General features: G+C 34.5%; 3 protein-coding genes across 4 annotated transcripts; 2 read left to right on the top strand and 1 right to left on the bottom strand.

Annotated features, from left to right (window-relative positions):
• Positions 1 to 690: 690 nt before the first annotated feature.
• On the bottom strand, positions 691 to 5,348 carry LOC105329773 (heme-binding protein 2). Of its 2 annotated transcripts, none has more exons than XM_011431188.4 (4): positions 5,164 to 5,348; positions 3,700 to 3,888; positions 3,257 to 3,386; positions 691 to 1,197 (listed from the first exon to the last, which is right to left on the bottom strand). In XM_011431188.4, the coding sequence occupies exons 2-4, from the start codon at positions 3,784 to 3,786 to the stop codon at positions 842 to 844; spliced, it is 573 nt and encodes a 190-aa protein (XP_011429490.2). In that variant the 5' UTR covers positions 3,787 to 3,888; positions 5,164 to 5,348; the 3' UTR covers positions 691 to 841. The 2 variants fall into 2 exon arrangements, with proteins under 2 accessions (XP_011429490.2, XP_011429492.3); XM_011431190.4 differs by lacking the exon at positions 3,257 to 3,386 and adding an exon at positions 3,076 to 3,205 and having other exon boundaries at positions 5,164 to 5,343.
• A 1,088-nt stretch (positions 5,349 to 6,436) lies between these two features.
• On the top strand, positions 6,437 to 10,442 carry LOC105329788 (uncharacterized). Its single transcript, XM_034448507.2, has 2 exons — positions 6,437 to 6,585; positions 8,087 to 10,442. Exons 1-2 carry the CDS (start codon positions 6,572 to 6,574, stop codon positions 10,059 to 10,061), a joined length of 1,989 nt encoding a protein of 662 aa, XP_034304398.2. The 5' UTR covers positions 6,437 to 6,571; the 3' UTR covers positions 10,062 to 10,442.
• A 4,715-nt stretch (positions 10,443 to 15,157) lies between these two features.
• On the top strand, positions 15,158 to 18,166 carry LOC117681958 (uncharacterized). Its single transcript, XM_066083445.1, has one exon. The coding sequence runs from the start codon at positions 15,202 to 15,204 to the stop codon at positions 17,176 to 17,178; it is 1,977 nt and encodes a 658-aa protein (XP_065939517.1). The 5' UTR covers positions 15,158 to 15,201; the 3' UTR covers positions 17,179 to 18,166.
• The last annotated feature ends 431 nt before the right edge of the window (positions 18,167 to 18,597 follow it).

Genomic DNA, 18,597 nt, shown 5'->3' on the forward strand with positions numbered 1-18,597 from the left:
GGTGTACCAGGGCTAAAATATTTGGTAAACACAATGAAAAAAGATGTTTTAAACTGTCATTTTCAATGAAAATAGGAAGAAAATATATAAGGAACACATTTTGGAATTTTGTCTATTTTTGATTAATAAAGTATATTTAGAATGCCTACAGTCTCTCCGAAAACGTACTTAAACAAGCTCTCAACCTCTTCTTTAAAATGATGTCAAATTGAATATAGGTTTCGGGATTACTTTTCCAATGATTTAACATAAAATGTCAAGAAAATGTTTCATTTTCTACATAATTCCTTTAAAGCTTTTAAGTAAGAGAAATGATTCTTCACATCAATTATGATGTCAAAATGATTCTAGCACCAAATAGACACTCTGGAATCATTTACTAGATCTTGATCTTAAGTTTTATAAATATTCAACAAAAGAAATTAATGATGAAACTTAAAATTTCTAGATTTATGTAATTCTTTTTTTTTCTGAATTCATAACTTTATATAAATGACAAATCATCAAAATACAACAAATATTTAGTTATCTGTATAAAAATATATAAAAAAAATAAAAATAGTTTGCTTGTGCATACAAGTTGTTCATGATGAATTATGTGGACATGAGCATGATTAACAAGACATTAATACATGTTTTGAAAAAAGTTTTAAACAAGGCACATAGAAATTCAGAAAATGACACAAAAATTCATACACTCACAAATGATTAAGAAGAAAAATTCAACCACCACTAGCACCATATTATACAGTTAATTGATTGCAAGAATAAAAAAACAAAATCACTATCATAAATCATGAGTCACTAATTTCTCATCCATATTATTTTGATCATTGCATGTTCACTTTGTAACAAACCAAATCTCATTGGTTCTACCAAACAACTGGAACGGACTGTTATACCCTGCAGTGTACCAAAAGTCCTGGCGGATTTCACTGGTCTTCTCTTTCAAGTCCTCGGAAAGTTTCTTCGCCTCCGTTACCCATGAGTCCTCATTAGCAAATCCTCCGAAACTCCTTACGTAAGCCTCAAAACCTGGTCGCTCCTCAATGAAGACATTAGGGTTTTTGGGTTGAGGCGGATTTTCCTGGTGCTCCGGCGGTATGAAGAAGGACACGGTGAAGGTGCTCTCACAATTTGGCCCGGCTCCTGGTTCTACCCTGGTTGACACTGGGGCTGTCATTTCTACCTTCATTTCTGAAGAGTAAATAAAATAGAAATCTTTAAAAACATGTTTAGAATGATGTTAATAAATCAGAATAATTCACATGTTATCGTGTGATGAATACATTTACAGTAGTTGGCCATAAGTATGTTCCCAAAATGGCCACCGTAACATTTTTTTTTCTGTAAGGTACATTTTAAAAGGAAATTTAAGCATATTTTTCTTTGATGGCCAGATTTAAAAAATGTGCCGTGTGATTCTCCGACCTTTTTTCTTCTTTTGCCAAGTTTATTTTTGGAGTTATTCCCCTTTGGTAAACACTTATCGTCTGCACAACAACATGGCGACGAACGACAGAAAACATATGGGAAGACAGAAACAAGTCGCAATACAGATGTCAGATTTGGGATTTATACATAAATAAAACTGGAAGGATCAACAGAATAAATAGCCGAAACTGTTTTGTAAAGTTTAAAAATACGGAAGACCGGAATAATGGTAAAATCGTAACTCGATCTGAAAGTTGTAAGATTAGGTAACCACGAGATGACTGAATCCCATTTCAAAGTCCCCAGAACCAACCAAAAACATGCTTTCAAAAATCAAACAGCTTGATTTACAGCAAGACCAAAGTATAATGTGATGAATAAAACTGTAAGTAGACTGCTTCTCATCAGTAATTGTTCGTCACTTCACAAATCGCCAATAGTTTGTTAGAAAAATATAACCAGACTTCTAGGCCCAATTAAACAGAGCAGAATGACAGCATCAACACATACTTTGGCTTACATACTGTTCAGACATTAATATCATTGAAAGTATGTGAAAAATGCTAATAATACGGTTACAAAGGTCAAAAAACGAAATTCGAATTTTCCGTGACGTAGAAAAAGTTGTTGACATTTCGAGTAGCCTCACTTTATATTGATTGCGAGCCTTTACATCGTTGAACGAGGAAAATTGCAAGAATATGACGAGATCTACGTTAACGTCGACCATTTTGGGAACATACTTATGGCCAACTACTGTATGTATGAATCAAGATAGGTGAGAGAGTGGGCATCTGAAACTCATCTGACCTCTTGCCATAACTTTTAAAAGTTAGTAAATAAATGAGAAAAGGTGTTAGACCTCCCTTTTTATGATAGAATTCAGATACATACATATATTCTACTTAATATTATTACAAACATAAAGCCCCTCCCACTTCACCCCCTTGAAAAAATCCCTTCCTATCACTGCTATTATTCTACTGCATCAATTATCCTTCAAGTATCTAATTCATTTTGAGGTAAATCAACTCTAAGATTCAAGTTTGCTACATGTGTAAAACTATAATTTTATGAGAGAGAGAGAGAGACAGAGAGAGAGAGAGAGAAGGGGCTGTCATTACTTGATTAAGCACTAAATTTAGCACTGTGTTAAAATGACCTAAGACTGATTTTAAAACATGATATGAAAGTTGCGTTTGCAATTCTGCGTCTCATGACTTCTTATTCGAATTGATTGGATGAAATTTTAATTTTTCAAACGTCTCATTGATAAACTTAAAGCTATCTAAATGTGTAGTACATGATTACTGGCACATGAACATTACTGTACATGAACATTGAAAGGGTCATTGATAGGCAAATATTTACATATAACTGAACTGTAGCAATATTAATATTTAAATCACAAGCTCTTGTTTCTACATTCAAATATGATTGCACTTTTTGTACACTGGTTATAACAAACTTTGGGGTAAAATGTCCACTAATAGGTTAGTAAGTTAGTAAAAACCCTGTTACCTCCATCTGTTCAATTTTACATGTAACACGGGTTTGTATACATGTTGTTAGTACAGTAAATGTGCTATCCCCAACCAGTCTACATAAGTACCATGCATGCTGAAGACATAATGAGGTCACCTTTCTCATTTTCCCCTTGAATATAATTAAACAATTTCCAGAAGCCTTCAGTCTGGGCTTCCTTCTTCTTCATCGATTTGACAGTGTAACTAACCCACTTAGCTGGACTATATCGTCTCAGTTCATAATTCTGAAGAAAAAAGAAGATTGCACAATAGTGGGCGTTTCCCATGAAGCATACCTGACTTGTTCTCTCCTGTGATATACTGGAACAACCTCTGGAAGCCTGCGCTCCGGGCTTTCTCATGTTCCATACTCTGTACCGCAGTACTGACCCATTTAGCTGGGTGGTATTTGCGAGTTTCATAGTTCTAAAATAATTCATTTTCATGTGCATGAAGACGTAATATCAATTTATTTGCATGTATACACACAAATGTTTGTAAAACATACTTTGCTGATCATCAAAAAGCTCTGTATTTCTCATCTATTATAGTATTAGGAAAGATAAAGGTAGTAGGAAATATATATCAATCTGAAACTCTCTTTATTAGCTGTTTATAAGAATATATCTTTTCTATAAAAATTCACGGTAATTTACATGTACAATAAAACACCTACAGTTTATCAACATAATCATTAAGTTTTGCTCATTTTTGTGATTTTGACGAGATGACACCATACCTTTTCTGAGCTAAGCACTTCATATGCAGGCTTGTCCAGACCCTTGGACGACACCACAGAGCCAATGGTTTTCAGTATACTGGTCATCCTTAATGAAGGTGATGGAGTTAACAGGAGTCTGTGTCCACGGAAAATGGTTGTTGATTGTATAGGTATCAAATGTAGAGGTTGTTAATATTCTTAATGGATCTGAAAATGTAAAGTAAAGATCGAATTCACACAGAGATCGATGTACCCAACGGTAACAGTTAAATCAACATATTATATAAACACATTTAAAGTAAGTCAATATAAGTGATCAGTAATTAAACTATACAGTATAATCAGATAATTTAATACATTAAAAAAATTATATATTACCACAGGCAACTGAATTTTTATCAATCAGTCGCTTAAAGGCCGAACATTTTACAAACGCCCCCTTTTTTACCTGTACAAACTTCAAAATGATGCCACTTGTCAATCAAGTTTGAAACAATAGCACCCAGTTTGAGTGACGTGATCGTGCGAGCGTGATCTTGCCAGGTCCGCGGATTTCTGTTTACTAGCAATTAACAACGTTATCTTTGATATCTTCCGTCATGTATTAAAAGGGGGAATTGAAAATTGATTTTTAAACATTACCAGTATTAAAATTGGATGAAAAATAATTATTCAGTGATTGAAAATACGCACATTTCATATTTGAATTATGTTGAATGTGTGTGACCTAATAAATTCCTCGAAAATGCATGGACAGCTCCAAAACATATAAAATTTTCTTTTTACAACAAACGTACAATATGCTTCTAAAGCTATATTTACTGCCGACTCCTGTGTATTTACTGGTAAAAAGTTGGTGCATGTAAACGTCACTCCATGGAAAACGAAGTCCATTAATTGTCGACGTATAATGGCTGGCTTTACATTCCACATTCTTACTGTTCGTATGGTTTTCTTATACCATTATAATTGTTAAAATTAACTTTTTAAACAATGTCAAGTGCTAAACACAGTGTACTGAGTTCTACTTTTATAGCAGAATTAATTTACTGCATTTTTTTAATTGTGCTTTAGTACAAACATGTGCTTAGAGAAAATTCGGACGACACATACCATTTCCGTATAAAATCGCTTCGTATGGTCATTAGAACAATAAGATATTTAAACTAAGACCAATTCTGACTAATTCTTTATTTCCTGTGTATTGATTTGCCTCCTGTGAAAAGCGATTAGCAGCGTTCACGACCACAGGTAGACTGCAAGCCCCGGAGGCTTTCACACCTCTACTGACGCCAGTAATAATTAAGCCCCGCCCTCACCTGAGATTTACCACCCGGTGAAAATGTTCGGCCTTTAATAAGTCATATATTGAATTTATATATAGTAGGGGTAGAATTTTCGATATATGACTTATTAAGCGACTGATTGATAAAAATTCAGGTGCCTGTGATATAACTATGTAAGATTCGTGACAATACTTACGTAAGGTTTCTTAGACGAGGTGCAAGCACGTCCAGAGAATTTGACATTAATAGCAGAAAATTCTGTGCATTTATATATTAAAGATCATCGGTTACACAACTATAACTTGTGACTCGTAGCATCGAGTCAATATTTGATGCAATGTCCCAAATAGGCCGAGTTATGAAAGGTAAATTCCGGTCACAACTCCTGACACGTGTTTCAGAGTGTAAACATAAACATCGGAACCTCTCTTGACGTATCATATACCAGAGAAGATACATTATCTCACGAACAACAACTCTGCATAGACGAAAATAGTTCACAATATTGTACCGGGTTTGTTGGAGGTGGAAGGGGGGGATTATACTTTAAGTTATCAGTCCAGGATTTATTGAAAGGGAGCCCAAAAGGCTGGGGGTATGGGGTATGGGTCCAAGGCAAAGTGCTGGTCGGGACCCACCTCCTGAGTTAAATGAGGATTTTTAGGAACTTTTATTAGCCATATTTGATCGAAATTTGATTCGATGATTTTCAAATTTAATTTGTCTGCATTGTTAAGAAAGCTCTTTGATCCCAAATGAAGTAGGGGACTCCATGTCCGCCAGTGCGTTTTTGATACATATATGAATATGTCTATAATGTGCAAATAATATATCTAGATCTCTTCAATATACGCAGCTACGCAGCCTCTTAAATTTGATTTTGATTGATATATACATACAAACTATAGCAAAAAGATGAGGCCGGGGGAGGGGGGAGGGGTTACACTCCATCATTCTTCTGGAAACCAACATTTTTCTTAAAAGTACATTGAGAATGTGACTTCTTGGCCTCCATTTTTTTTTGGGGGGGGGGGGGGGGGTTGACAGTTTAAAATGTTTGGGAATAAAAGTAAATGCGTATGTACATATACAGTACAGATTATAATTTAAGATAAGAGGTACAACAGATCTATACGGATTTTTGGATTAATATTTATAAAATCCCGAGGCTAAAATCTCCTTTCTTAATATATCTTCCCTACCCCGTCTTAACAAGTATCCTCTTTATTTCACGTTTGACTACAAAAGCATGAGGAAGGGGATCCGGAACTTTCAGGCTTTGGCTTGGCTTCCCACTTCACTATAATACAACTCTTAGATCCATGCTCAACATAAGTATAATATATACGCGGAAGCTGTCCAAGAACAAAAGAAAGAAGAAGAAGAAAAAACGTGCACACTTGACAATTTAATCAGATACAAAATGATGCAGATTCCCCCATTAGACGGCACAGAGACGATTTAGATCCGCCCCCGCTGAGTCAGCCAGATGCTACACAGGAACTGAGCCTGTAGATAAGAACGGAACCAATCAAAAACTTTGTATCAGAAACAGATTCCTTAAGTTTGCCATCGTTAAAAGTTGTTCAACATATTTCAATTCCATGCCCTTCAAAAGGTAAGAATTTCAGAAAATATCGATAGTTACATTATCATCCATACAAAATATGGAACTACTTTATATAGTTTTGTATCTACAGTCAACGTATAGCTGGTCACTCAATCAGAGCGTTTTACGTCATGCGAGATGTAAACAATAACAACATATAGTTATTCGAAAAGTTTTAAAAATTCCCCTCAAGTTAAGCAATATCGACCCAGCATGTTCAATCTGACTTCTTAATTTGAGTGAACAATATAAACAAGTGCCGGGAGAGTATCATTTTTGAATATCATATTTATAATACTTGATGGTGAAGTATAATTGATATGCATTTAAAATCCGAATGGTCAGACTTAGTAAATTACATTTACTCTCTTCAGCTATATGTTTAGTTTCAGGAAAAAATAACATACATTCGTTATACATGTTAAAGATAAAGACATCTCATATTTCTGCTTTCTGTAGTGTTACCCTGACAGACCGTAAATCCCCAGCGGGTGGGGGAGGGGGTATTTAATCCCAGACACAACTCTGAATCCCATGCATGCAGGGTATGCATAATCTATTTATCGATGGAATTTATTTTTCTTTTTCCTTACAGATTCAGTAACAGATCTATCATATTTTGTACATTTTATAGTTTGTTCAATAGACGTACAAAAGTTAATCCATTATAAGTATGGTAAGAACACTGAATATCATCAGGGTGTCATAGTGTTATGTACTTGTACATGTAGACGGTTTGTTCAGAGATAGGACGTGTGAACCAACGCCATCTTCGTTTCATAAATCGTTAGTAATTGGATTATAAATGGCCATATGGCCTTAATCATTATGACCTTGGCTTGGACCTATGAGTTTATAAATGTGCATCACTGTGGCCGAATTTACTTCTACTGTCCGATTTTGTACTTAGAATTAGATATATTAATAAAATTATCTTGGTAAATTTTTACAAATGACGTTGTCTTAATTTGTATCTCAAATACTACAGTTTCCCACCATTGGGATAAATCGTTTAAAATTGTTATATATGAATGCATGTTTATATGCATAATTACAGATCATGGAACATGTATGCATCATGTGCAAATGATTATGTATGTCTCCTTTTATTATATAAATATTGATCTTTCTGAAAAAAGGAACAATGATTCAAAGAATGATTCCTTATTACTTCTATTTATACAATTTATATGAATATTTAAAATACTTACATTTTTATGTTATTTTCGTTTCGTGACCCCGCTTGCGCCCCAACAGTGCGTCATTAATGAATTGTATTGAACTAAACGTTACAAAATTGATTCCTAGTGTTATCACAGAGAAAGACACGAAAAAAATTAAATAGATATGTATATATGTATATTGTGCATATATCTTACTAACATAATGGTACAATCATCGTATTGCCCCTTGAGGACACTTACTTGGCAAGGGAAAAAAATGAATTGAATTGTTGTATTTAGTGTGGTAAGTAGGATTGCATTGCATTAATAAACCCTTCCTTTTGTAGAATGTGTCCCCGCCATGGGTCCTTCGTATGCTACCTGAAGTTTGCGGTGATTGCTCTCTCCACAATTGTGTTTATATCCACCATAGATTTCATCAACACGACGTTCCGCCAGCGTTCGATAAGTTCTGTAATAGCCAGGTCGTGGCACGCCAGGACCCCGTATCTTGTGGACACCTCTGCTTGTAAGATTCCAAACATCGACCCATTCGACCCGTCCATCGCACACTTCATCAAACCTCAACACAAACCTGTCATGTGCAATAAAAGACCGTCATTTACATTTGAAAACGGGACCAAGTTGCAAATTAACTGGACAGCAGTCAGCCAATCAAAATGGAACGGTCAGTTTGGTTACTGTAAAATTCAACCTATTTATAGACCGCCGAATAACCATGACAACAATTATTTTACATATTTGGAGATCAGTGATGAGTTCAATGATACCATTGAAATGAAACACGAGTTCGTCAGAGTTTTATGTTACAACAGTAATCATGGGAAAATTCACACAAACTTTCATCAGTTTATTTTACCAAAACCCGATGTAGACAATAGGTGTTCACTCGCATTTGTGAAACACAAAGACAGCCCTAACGTTAGAGAAACTCTAAATGTTGTCATGATTGGGGTGGATTCCATTTCAAGACTGAATTCGCAAAGGTACCTGAAACGCATGCGTAATTATCTATTGAAAGAACTAGGTGCATTTGAGATGACCGGATACAACAAAGTAGCAGACAATACTTTTGTGAACATTGTTCCTATGACCATGGGAAAATTCTTAGAGGAAGTGCCCTGGAATGAAAGCATGAGTAAAATTCCATTTGACGATTACGATTTCATTTGGAAACAATTTGCTTCAAAAGGATATCGGACTCTTTACGCAGAGGACGCGCCAGAAATCGCCATCTTTGATTATTTAAAATCCGGATTTCACCGGCCCCCAGCGGATTACTTTAACCGACATTTTTCATTGGCTATGACGACGGACAAGAGTGTTTGGTATGACAATCATAACTGCGTAACAGACAGACTGGAAACCGACATTATTCTCAGCTACATTTACAACTTCATTGACATGTACAAATACTCTCCATATTTCGCATTCTCATTTATCACAGGTTTAACACATGATTTTCTGAGCAGTGCTGGATATGCAGATGTTCCATATTTAGAATTTCTGAAGAAATTAAGAGAAAACGAACAGCTAAATAATACAGTGTTGATCTTGTATAGTGACCACGGAATGCGTTTTGGCAAAATGCGCGAATCCTACATTGGTAAGATGGAGGAGCGCTTACCCTTTCTTTTCTTTGTTTTTCCGCAATGGTTTCTTGCTAAATACCCGGATTATGCAGAAAATCTTCAAACGAATACTCGGAGGCTAACGACACCTTTTGACATTTATGAAACTCTTTCCGATATTCTTCATTTTAACGAATTCATACCAGTTAGAAGGGGGTTTAAAAACAGAGGCATCAGTCTTTTCCGAGAAATTCCTGAGGACAGAGGATGCGAGGAAGCTGGAATACTTCCGCACTGGTGCACATGCGCCGAATTTCAAACGCTGTCACCGACTAACGAAATCGTACAAAAAGTAGCCAACAACATGATAAAGGAAATCAACATCCAACTCAATGAAGTGTCTAAAAGATGCGCGTTTCTAAGATTAGGAAACATTAAAAATGCCATTAAACTTCTTCCATCTGAAAAGGTTTTAAGATTTGAAGAAAGTAAGAATGACGTTATCAACAGATTTGTAAAATATGGAGACCGCGTCAACGCACCGGTGAATTATCAGCTGACGTTTAGCACTGTTCCCGGTAACGCGCTGTTTGAGGCTACCATGCAATTTGATGAGAGGGACGACTCGTACAAGATGGTCAGCGATATTAGTAGAATCAACGAATATGGCCACCAGGGTGATTGCATAGACGTCCACAAACTGAGAAAATTCTGCTACTGTAAATCGTGATGTGCTGATATTGAATAAATGTAAACACATTTATTTTTCTCCGATTTTGAAGACGTACATTTAGATGGTATATTAACAGTTGCCTCTCTTGGTTTGTGATGAGTTCGATTCAAGATCAGGGGACGAAATTGAAACGGATTAAAAGGCAATGTTGATTGACCAAACAGAACTTTGTTGTAGAGAGATGTGAAAAGAGTATGCATTTTTGTTTATATGCCATTGATTTCTACATCAATATCCAATAAAAAGTATAGGAAGAGGGAATGTGGCAAACGTTCAACAATACTGACTGGTACACAACCAATTTTCACTTTTTGACCGAATTTTATTTTTTATATCTTTATATTTGACCTACTCCTAATTAATAAAAAATGGAAGGAATCTCTGTTTTGCATGATTAAAGATTGTTGGCAAACATTTACAAATTTTATATATTTTGTAAAGCAGAGTTTTTGAAAATGTATGCATGTATTCGTAAGCAATAATTTGCCATTATATCTTTGATGAACATTCGATTTCATGGATCCGCTCAACAACATAATTCAAGAAATTAGTTATCAATACCACAACTTATTGCAATAAAGTAGGATGAATGTCCTTCTGTTTAAAATCTAATGCTGTATTGGTCTTGCTTGAGAAAAGAGGTAAGAATAAAATAGAAATGCTACATTTTCTTTGTGAGATTTTTATCTATATACATGTAGAAATCCCATACACGAATCTCTTTAAACTACTCCACGTGGGTTATTGTGTTGGGTATAAATGTAATAAAATAGGAAGAAGGACAACGAGTAAGCTCCAACTCGGTGGCAGTACTGAATACATTATACACACAATTACTTTTTGAATATGACAGAAGTCAGTGCAACATTTTGAAAGGATATACTTATAATACAGAGGAGTCTTTAGTCGGATGATTTCACCCCTAGCCTTTCCAACTTTTACTTTTTATAAAAACTTTTTCAACTGTTATCAATGTGTAAAGAGGTTTGTTACATTTTTAAGTAATAAACACATTTTCGTGTATATAAAGTGACCTAGACGTATACCTAAATGCACATCACTAGTAATGCACTTGGCAAGAATTGCCCCAAGTACAATTCATACAATAATATAGTATAATATAATATAAATATGAAAAATAAAATAAAATTTTACAATATAAAATGTAAGTCCAATAAAATCAACATTACATTTTGTTCACAGTGATTGCTAATATTATGTGTATATGATTTTATATGGAAAACATTTTGGTAGGAAAACTATTTATGGGTATGCAACTCTCATGTGCATAGACAGGCACGTAGCATCGTTTTTGAAAGTGTGTGGGGGGGGGGGCAGACTCATCCAAAAAATCTTGACAAGCAAAAAAAAAAAAAAAGAAAGAAAAGGAAATTAAGACTTCCCCAAAATCTTCAAAATCCTAATCCGTGGGGGGAGGGGGGAGGGGCTGGCTTAGTATATAATTTCAATTTCAATCCTAATTTCATTATTTTCATATTAATTTTTTACATCCTCCAAAAAAGTGGGGGGGGGGAACTCCATGATAATTCAATTTATTATATGTAAATTTGAAAAAATTAGTTGCTGCGAGAAAAAGTGTGGGGGGGGGGGGGCTGCCTGATGCAACGTGCCTGATAGACGAGTATGTGAACAAAGTTTGTGAATGGCGATATAAGCAGTATACAATGGTTCGTAAAAAGAAATGATTCCACAGTAACTGCTGAGTCACACATTGAGATATGTCTGGTAGGGTGAGCGATGTGTTATTTCTTATGAATTCACAACAGAAATATTATTATCTTTAGTCATTTGTTAATAATTATTCGGATATTTATACTAAAACCATTCGACATCTAATGAAAATGTCGAGTTGTCAAAAATAAATTATATATTCTTTTCATGCATTGGCTACATTTGAGTTTTGCACAATATCTCCAATTTCTTATATTACACATGGTTTCAACTTTCAACGAAATTTGTTTATGTTTAATTAAAACACCGAAGCGAATGGTTTATTGCATGTTAATATAAATAATTGTTCTCTCTCTCTCTCTCTCTCTCTCTCTCTCTCTCTCTCTCTCTCTCAATATTATTTAGAGTGAGTGAATTGACACTACTGTCGATCAGAACGTTACATAAAATGAACAACAAAATTCTTCCAATTATGTGAAATTTTAGTTGTCTGCTTTTTATGAATCTGAAAGATTCATTAAAGAAATATATCAATATACATGTAAATGAATTAAAAAACACTGTGCCGGAAAATTATGCCAGTGCCAAGGTGACATTTTTGCACCTCCTTCAATTGCTGTTTTGTAATATTCCTTATATACAACACAATAGACCATTGACTAGAGAGTATATCACCACTTTTGTTTTTAGTGTGACTCACTTGTCAGGTAAGATATTTATCTTTAAAAATTAATATCCAAAAGGAAAATAATAATTCGCATTTGATAATGCAAGAAATATTGAAATTCCTATAGGATTTTCTAAAAATCCTATAGGAATTATTCTCCTTGTAAGAGAAAACTATTTCCTGCAAGAATTTGATTCAGCCAGGTAGTTTTCCTATAGGAAATTAAGATTTCCTATCGGATTTTAAAATCCTATTGGTGTTTTGATAAAATCCTATCGGAATTAAACTCCCATATGAACTTCTTTTATTCCGGTAGAAAATTCCAAACATGCTGTCGGAAAACTGTTCTTCCTATGGGAAAATTTGTTTTCCTGTTGGAATTAAATTTTTAAAGGTTAATATCTTACCTGACATGTAAAATACATTAATGACAAAAGAAGCTATAAACTCTTTTAGGTATGATCAATCATATGGCATATTCAATTTTTTCGATGCACCAGCTTAAGCGGGTGCTTAAATGTCTCCTTGGCACTGGCATAGTTATGTGGCACAGTATTCAAAATACATTAAATGATAAAAGTTTTATTCAGTATCGCAGTTTTCTAACACATTGCTTTGCCGTGGACCTTTAACATTCAGTACGTTTTCACAGGAACTAAAATTATGTTTTTTTATCTGGGGCTGAATGAAAGCCAAGACCTGAGAACCGTAGTAAACGATGCATCCTACATAAGTATCAAAAAGGGACAAGGGCATAGTAGCATTAAGCATTGTTAAGACTAATATTAAAACATTTCCTTCTCAGTGCAAAAAGTACCTTCATGCATAGTAATTAAAATTATGTGCGTGATGGGTTTTTAAAGGTACTTGAATAAGTTTCGGGTCACGTGATCAGGTTATATAAATAGTAGGACCATGCGGTGGCGTGGCACCCTAAGCTCGCTGGCTATAGTTGAATGTGTTTCACGTATTACATGTAAGGTAAAATGGCAGATGAAATGAAATTTGGTGATTTTGGGCTGACATTTGCTTGAAAATATGTGTTTTTTTATACAAAATAATCGCTAGCGGGCAGCGTTCTTGTGAAATACATGTACATGTACTTTTTTCATTCATTAAGCACTTATTATTATATATTCTGACGATCGTAATGAGGGAGAATATAATGACAATTGTTTTTGTGTAACATGAAATTTGCCATTGAAATTCAACAGAAGTCCAAGATAACAATAACTGTTCACTTCTTCAATTTGTTCACAGTTATAAAACCCCACATCCTCTGTTCTTTTAAAATTTCCCCCATTTCTGGAAACCATTATTTTTGATGTTGTTTTTTTTTCACGATAACTGTAAACAACCATTTCTATGTATAATTTTCTAAAGTATCCAAATGACTGTAAGTCAGAAGCAGATTGAAATTTTAAAAAAACCATTTTGTCTGCGTACATCATTTAAAATATAAGGAGAGCCCTTGTAATTCAATTGGTTTATCTCCATTATTAAAAAATTCCGTTTTGCAATCATTGCCATAGAGGGGAAATTATCTCCTCTTGTACAACTCCAAGATTATTTACCAAAAAATCTGATAATTTACCCTGTGATACTACAGAAGACTTAAACATTAAAAAGGAATCGTAAAATCTTCAGAGGTTAACGTTTAATTCCAAAAGATATTTGTTCACAATTGTTTGTAAGAGAAAAATGTCACCGACAGTACCACGAATATGATCCAAACCCGAGCTGTTCATCTATTATAATAACAATTCTCTCGGCCTATGACATGCACCTCTTATTCAAAACTGAAGTAAAAAGTAAACATTTCTCTAGGTTAAAATCATTTTTTTGCAATGACTATATCCATTTACTAACTCTCCATCGATATTTCACATGATCATGTCTACTGAATGAAGTTCCTTCTGATTGATTCAATGTGATATTTATACCCATTCTCAATTAATTCGATGTGCAATGGTGTGTGTTAAAACTACAAACTATGAACTTTTAAAACAATTACAAGTGTTCGGGGTGCTCTATGCATAATCGATAACAGTACGTCCGTTGGCACCACAATATGTAAAATCGTTAACTATATATTCTCCGTCTCTGTCATTTAAAATTTGTAAATCTGTTTCAAGACACATTTGAATCAACATTAGCCCGTAGGAATTCACTGTTTTGTATGGACACACACGGTCACTTAATATATTGTCCTCCGTGTAATTAAAAGTAGGTGTTATAAACTCAAAGATTCGATCGTGCACCCTGTCACATCCATATTAATCATTTAACACTCAGTATCTACTAGTTTCTCTGCTCTGATATGTAAGACACTCAAACGGCACGTAATCTACATTGTATATAAAACTGTATTTCATGTATTTTATGATATGTCTCACTGAATTTCAATTTGCTCTTTGAAACTGTAATGAGCATTTAAAACAGTATCAGATTTTATGGACCACCCTGTATTACGCTAAAAGAACATTATGTTATAAATAATGTAACCTATATTATCTGTGAACTTGGTCGACCAATTATACACACAATATTATCAATTTATTAACCACAGTATTTTCTTTAGTTGATGGATGGCGCTTAAGCGATAGAGTGCATTGCATCCGTCCAAACGCCTTAGGAAAGATGTTCATAATTCATAATCATGATTTGGTTATTATTAGCAATCTATAAAACATATTCAGTTCTGTGATTTACTCTGGTCGATGCTGTATCGTACCGTATGTGAGATATTACGGCTTTAAGTAACAAACTTAATCTAAAATGTACCCTCGATACCGGTTCTTTCTGTTTTACCTTAAATTGGGAGCGATCGTTTTCTTTATCATTGTTCTTTTTTTTACAAAAGATTTTTTCAACACAAACTTTTACAAACGTCCGAAAAGTACTAAACAACCAGTCAGACAATGGACCGAAAAATCTCCGTATCTGGTTGACACCTCTGCTTGTAAAATTCCAAAAATTGACCCTTTTGACCCGTCAATTGCCAAATTCATCAAATCTCAACGCGAACCACTTTTGTGTAACCGACGACCGTCACTAACATATGAGAACGGGACCAAGTTGCACATTAATTGGACAGCAGTTAATCAAATAAAATGGAATGGCCAGTTTAGTTACTGTAAAATCCAACCTATATATAGACCGCCGGATAACCATGACCACAACTATTTTACATACTTGCCGAGTGAAAAATTTTACGATACCATTGAAATGAGGCATGAATTCGCCAGAGTTATATGTTTCGACCACAATCATAGGAAAATTCACAAAAATTTCCATCAATTTATTTTACCGAAATCCGATGTCGACGAGAGGTGTTCACTTGCTTTTAATGAGCATAGAACCAGTTCTAACATTAAAGAGACTCTCAGTGTTGTCATGATTGGGGTGGATTCCGTGTCAAGACTGAATTCTCAAAGGTACATGAAACGCATGCGAAATTATCTTTTGAAAGAACTAAGTGCTTTTGAGATGGCCGGTTACAACAAAGTAGCGGACAATACCTTTGTGAATATTGTTCCTTTGACCATGGGAAAATTCTTGGAGGAAGTGCCGTGGAATGAAAGCATGAGTAAAATTCCATTTGATGATTACGATTTTATTTGGAAACAGTTTGCTTCCAAAGGATATCGGACTCTTTACGCAGAGGACGCTCCGGGAATAGCTATGTTTGATTATTTGAAATCCGGATTTCACCAGTCTCCAGCGGATTACTTTAACCGACACTTTTTATTGGCTATGACGGTGGACAAGAGTGTTTGGTATGACAACCATAATTGCGTAACAGATAGATTAGAAACCAACATTATTCTAAGCTACACTTACCACTTCATGGACATGTACAGATACTCTCCATATTTTGCTTTTTCTTTTATATCTGGTTTAACTCATGATGACCTTAACGATGCTAAATATGCAGATGTTCCATATTTTTCATTTCTGAAGAAACTTCAGGAAAACAGACAACTCAATAATACAGTGTTGATCTTGTACAGTGATCATGGAGTGCGCTTTGGAGAAATACGTGAATCATACGTTGGGAAAATGGAGGAACGCTTACCTTTTTTCTTTATTGTTTTTCCACAATGGTTTCTCTCGAAATACAAGGATTATGCAAATAATCTGAAAACGAATACTCAGCGGTTAACAACACCATTTGATATTTATGAAACTCTTTCCGATATTCTTTATTTTAACAACAAATCAGAACCAATAAGGAGGGGGTTTAAAAACAGAGGCATCAGTCTTTTCCGAGAAATTCCGGAGGACAGAGGATGCGAGGAAGCAGGAATACTTCCGCACTGGTGCACATGCTCCGAATTTCAAACGATGTCACCGACTAATGAAATTGTACAAAAAGTAGCCAACAACATGATAAAGGAAATCAACATCCAACTCAATGAAGTGTCTAAAAGATGCGCGTTTCTAAGATTAGGAAAGATTAAAAATGCCATTAAACTTCTTCCATCTGAAAAGGTTCTAAGGTTTGAAGAAAGTAAGAATGACGTCATCAACAGATTTGTAAAATATGGAGACCGCTCCAAAGCACAGGTGAATTATCAGCTGACGTTTAGCACTGTTCCCGGTAACGCGCTGTTTGAGGCTACCATGCAATTTGATGAGAGAGACGACTCGTACAAGATGGTCAGCGATATTAGTAGAATCAACGAATACGGCCACCAGTCTGATTGTGTTGATGACTACAACCTGAGGAAATTTTGCTTCTGTAAATCATGACTACATGTATGTAAATTGAATACTTCCGAGAAAAACTGTAACATGTTTGGCAGCTCGATGGCAGAAAATCATGGTTAAAAATTGTTGCTGAAAATGAATGCTTTGTAAACATATTGTGCCACTGCCAATCATAAACCGTATATTGTTTTGAAAGAAGTTTTATTATTTGTAATATTTTTACAATTTAGAAAACCTCAATAATGGTGTGATATGAAAGGATTTTTAAATTTTCAAAATATATTCAAATGTATTAGATATATACGAATTAATCATGTATTAAAGTTAAACTTATGAATCATGTGGTTGTTGGTGATAAAGATTAAGGAATAAAAAATGTTTCAATTTTAAAAGTCGGTTAACACTGAATTATTGTATTGAATGTATCACAAAGCTTTGTCCACCTTTTTAAACATTAATATGTAAGTGGAAAAGGTTGCTGATCATGAGTTGTAAAAACGTGAATCCAATCTTATGGGGTTTGGTTTTTTTAGTTTACAATAAAATGTGTTTAAAAAAGAATTGTTTACGTGTAAATTAATTCATGATTTACGTTATTTGTGATCAACGGATTTGTTTAAAAAGGCTTTTTGTAACTTTGTAAGAACTTATATTTAGAGAAAACATGCTGACTAAAAGGACTTTTTTAAATTTTACCTTTATATATGTATTATATTGTACTTGGACTATGAATACAACCATAATGCCATTACATATGTGTGGAAGAAATAAAGCATTCAAAATTATACCAAAAAATTATAGACGTCTGTTTCTTTAGGCGATGGAAAGAGCTCAAGCAAAAGAATGTATCTTGCTCCAGGGAAATCATGTTCGGCTTGTTTGACGGGTACATAACATGTGTTTATCATACCAGTCTATTTAGACTGCCTTGACTTACACTGTTTGATTATATATTTCATGCACACCCATTTTTTAAATCGACGTTTGGGGAAGTTCATAGGCAATACGACCCTTGTGGTTTCCTTTAACCATTAGAAAGCAATGCACTTTTTCAAACATGAAAAAAAAAATGCCGTGGTCACTTAACCAACCAGTTCATTAATAAGTCTTGACTATCATATACGGTGTCGTCACTTATTCTGCAAGATCTTGTTCTATAAAGTAAACAAGACTATTCATCTATTTTCAGTATGCACCCTCGCCAATGATCCTTCGTGTGCAGCCATGTATGTTTAACAGTGATCGTTTCCTATGCAAACGCGCCTTTATCAATCATTAATTACATCAGATTTCATAAACAAAGCTTTCCTCCAAAGCTGAATAAGATCTGTAAACCTTGATTGTGGTACAATATACACATGTTTTTGACTCGTGAGAGGATATAATAAGAAATGGATTAATGTAATTTTTGGAAATAAAGTATACACGTTACATTTATGGGTTTTTTATCTTTTGATAGGT

This window comes from Magallana gigas, chromosome 4 (genome assembly GCF_963853765.1).
Source record: "Magallana gigas chromosome 4, xbMagGiga1.1, whole genome shotgun sequence".
Lineage (NCBI taxonomy): Eukaryota > Metazoa > Mollusca > Bivalvia > Ostreida > Ostreidae > Magallana > Magallana gigas.

Coding starts and splice junctions, on each gene's coding strand:
- LOC117681958 (XM_066083445.1), top strand. CDS start 15,202: ATGTACCCTCGATACCGGTTCTTTCTGTTTTACCTTAAATTGGGAGCG.
- LOC105329773 (XM_011431188.4), bottom strand. CDS start 3,786: ATGACCAGTATACTGAAAACCATTGGCTCTGTGGTGTCGTCCAAGGGT. Junction 3,387..3,699: donor AAGTGCTTAGCTCAGAAAAG/GTATGGTGTCAT, acceptor GAATTATTTTAG/AACTATGAAACTCGCAAATA. Junction 1,198..3,256: donor CACAGGAGAGAACAAGTCAG/GTATGCTTCATG, acceptor TTTACTCTTCAG/AAATGAAGGTAGAAATGACA.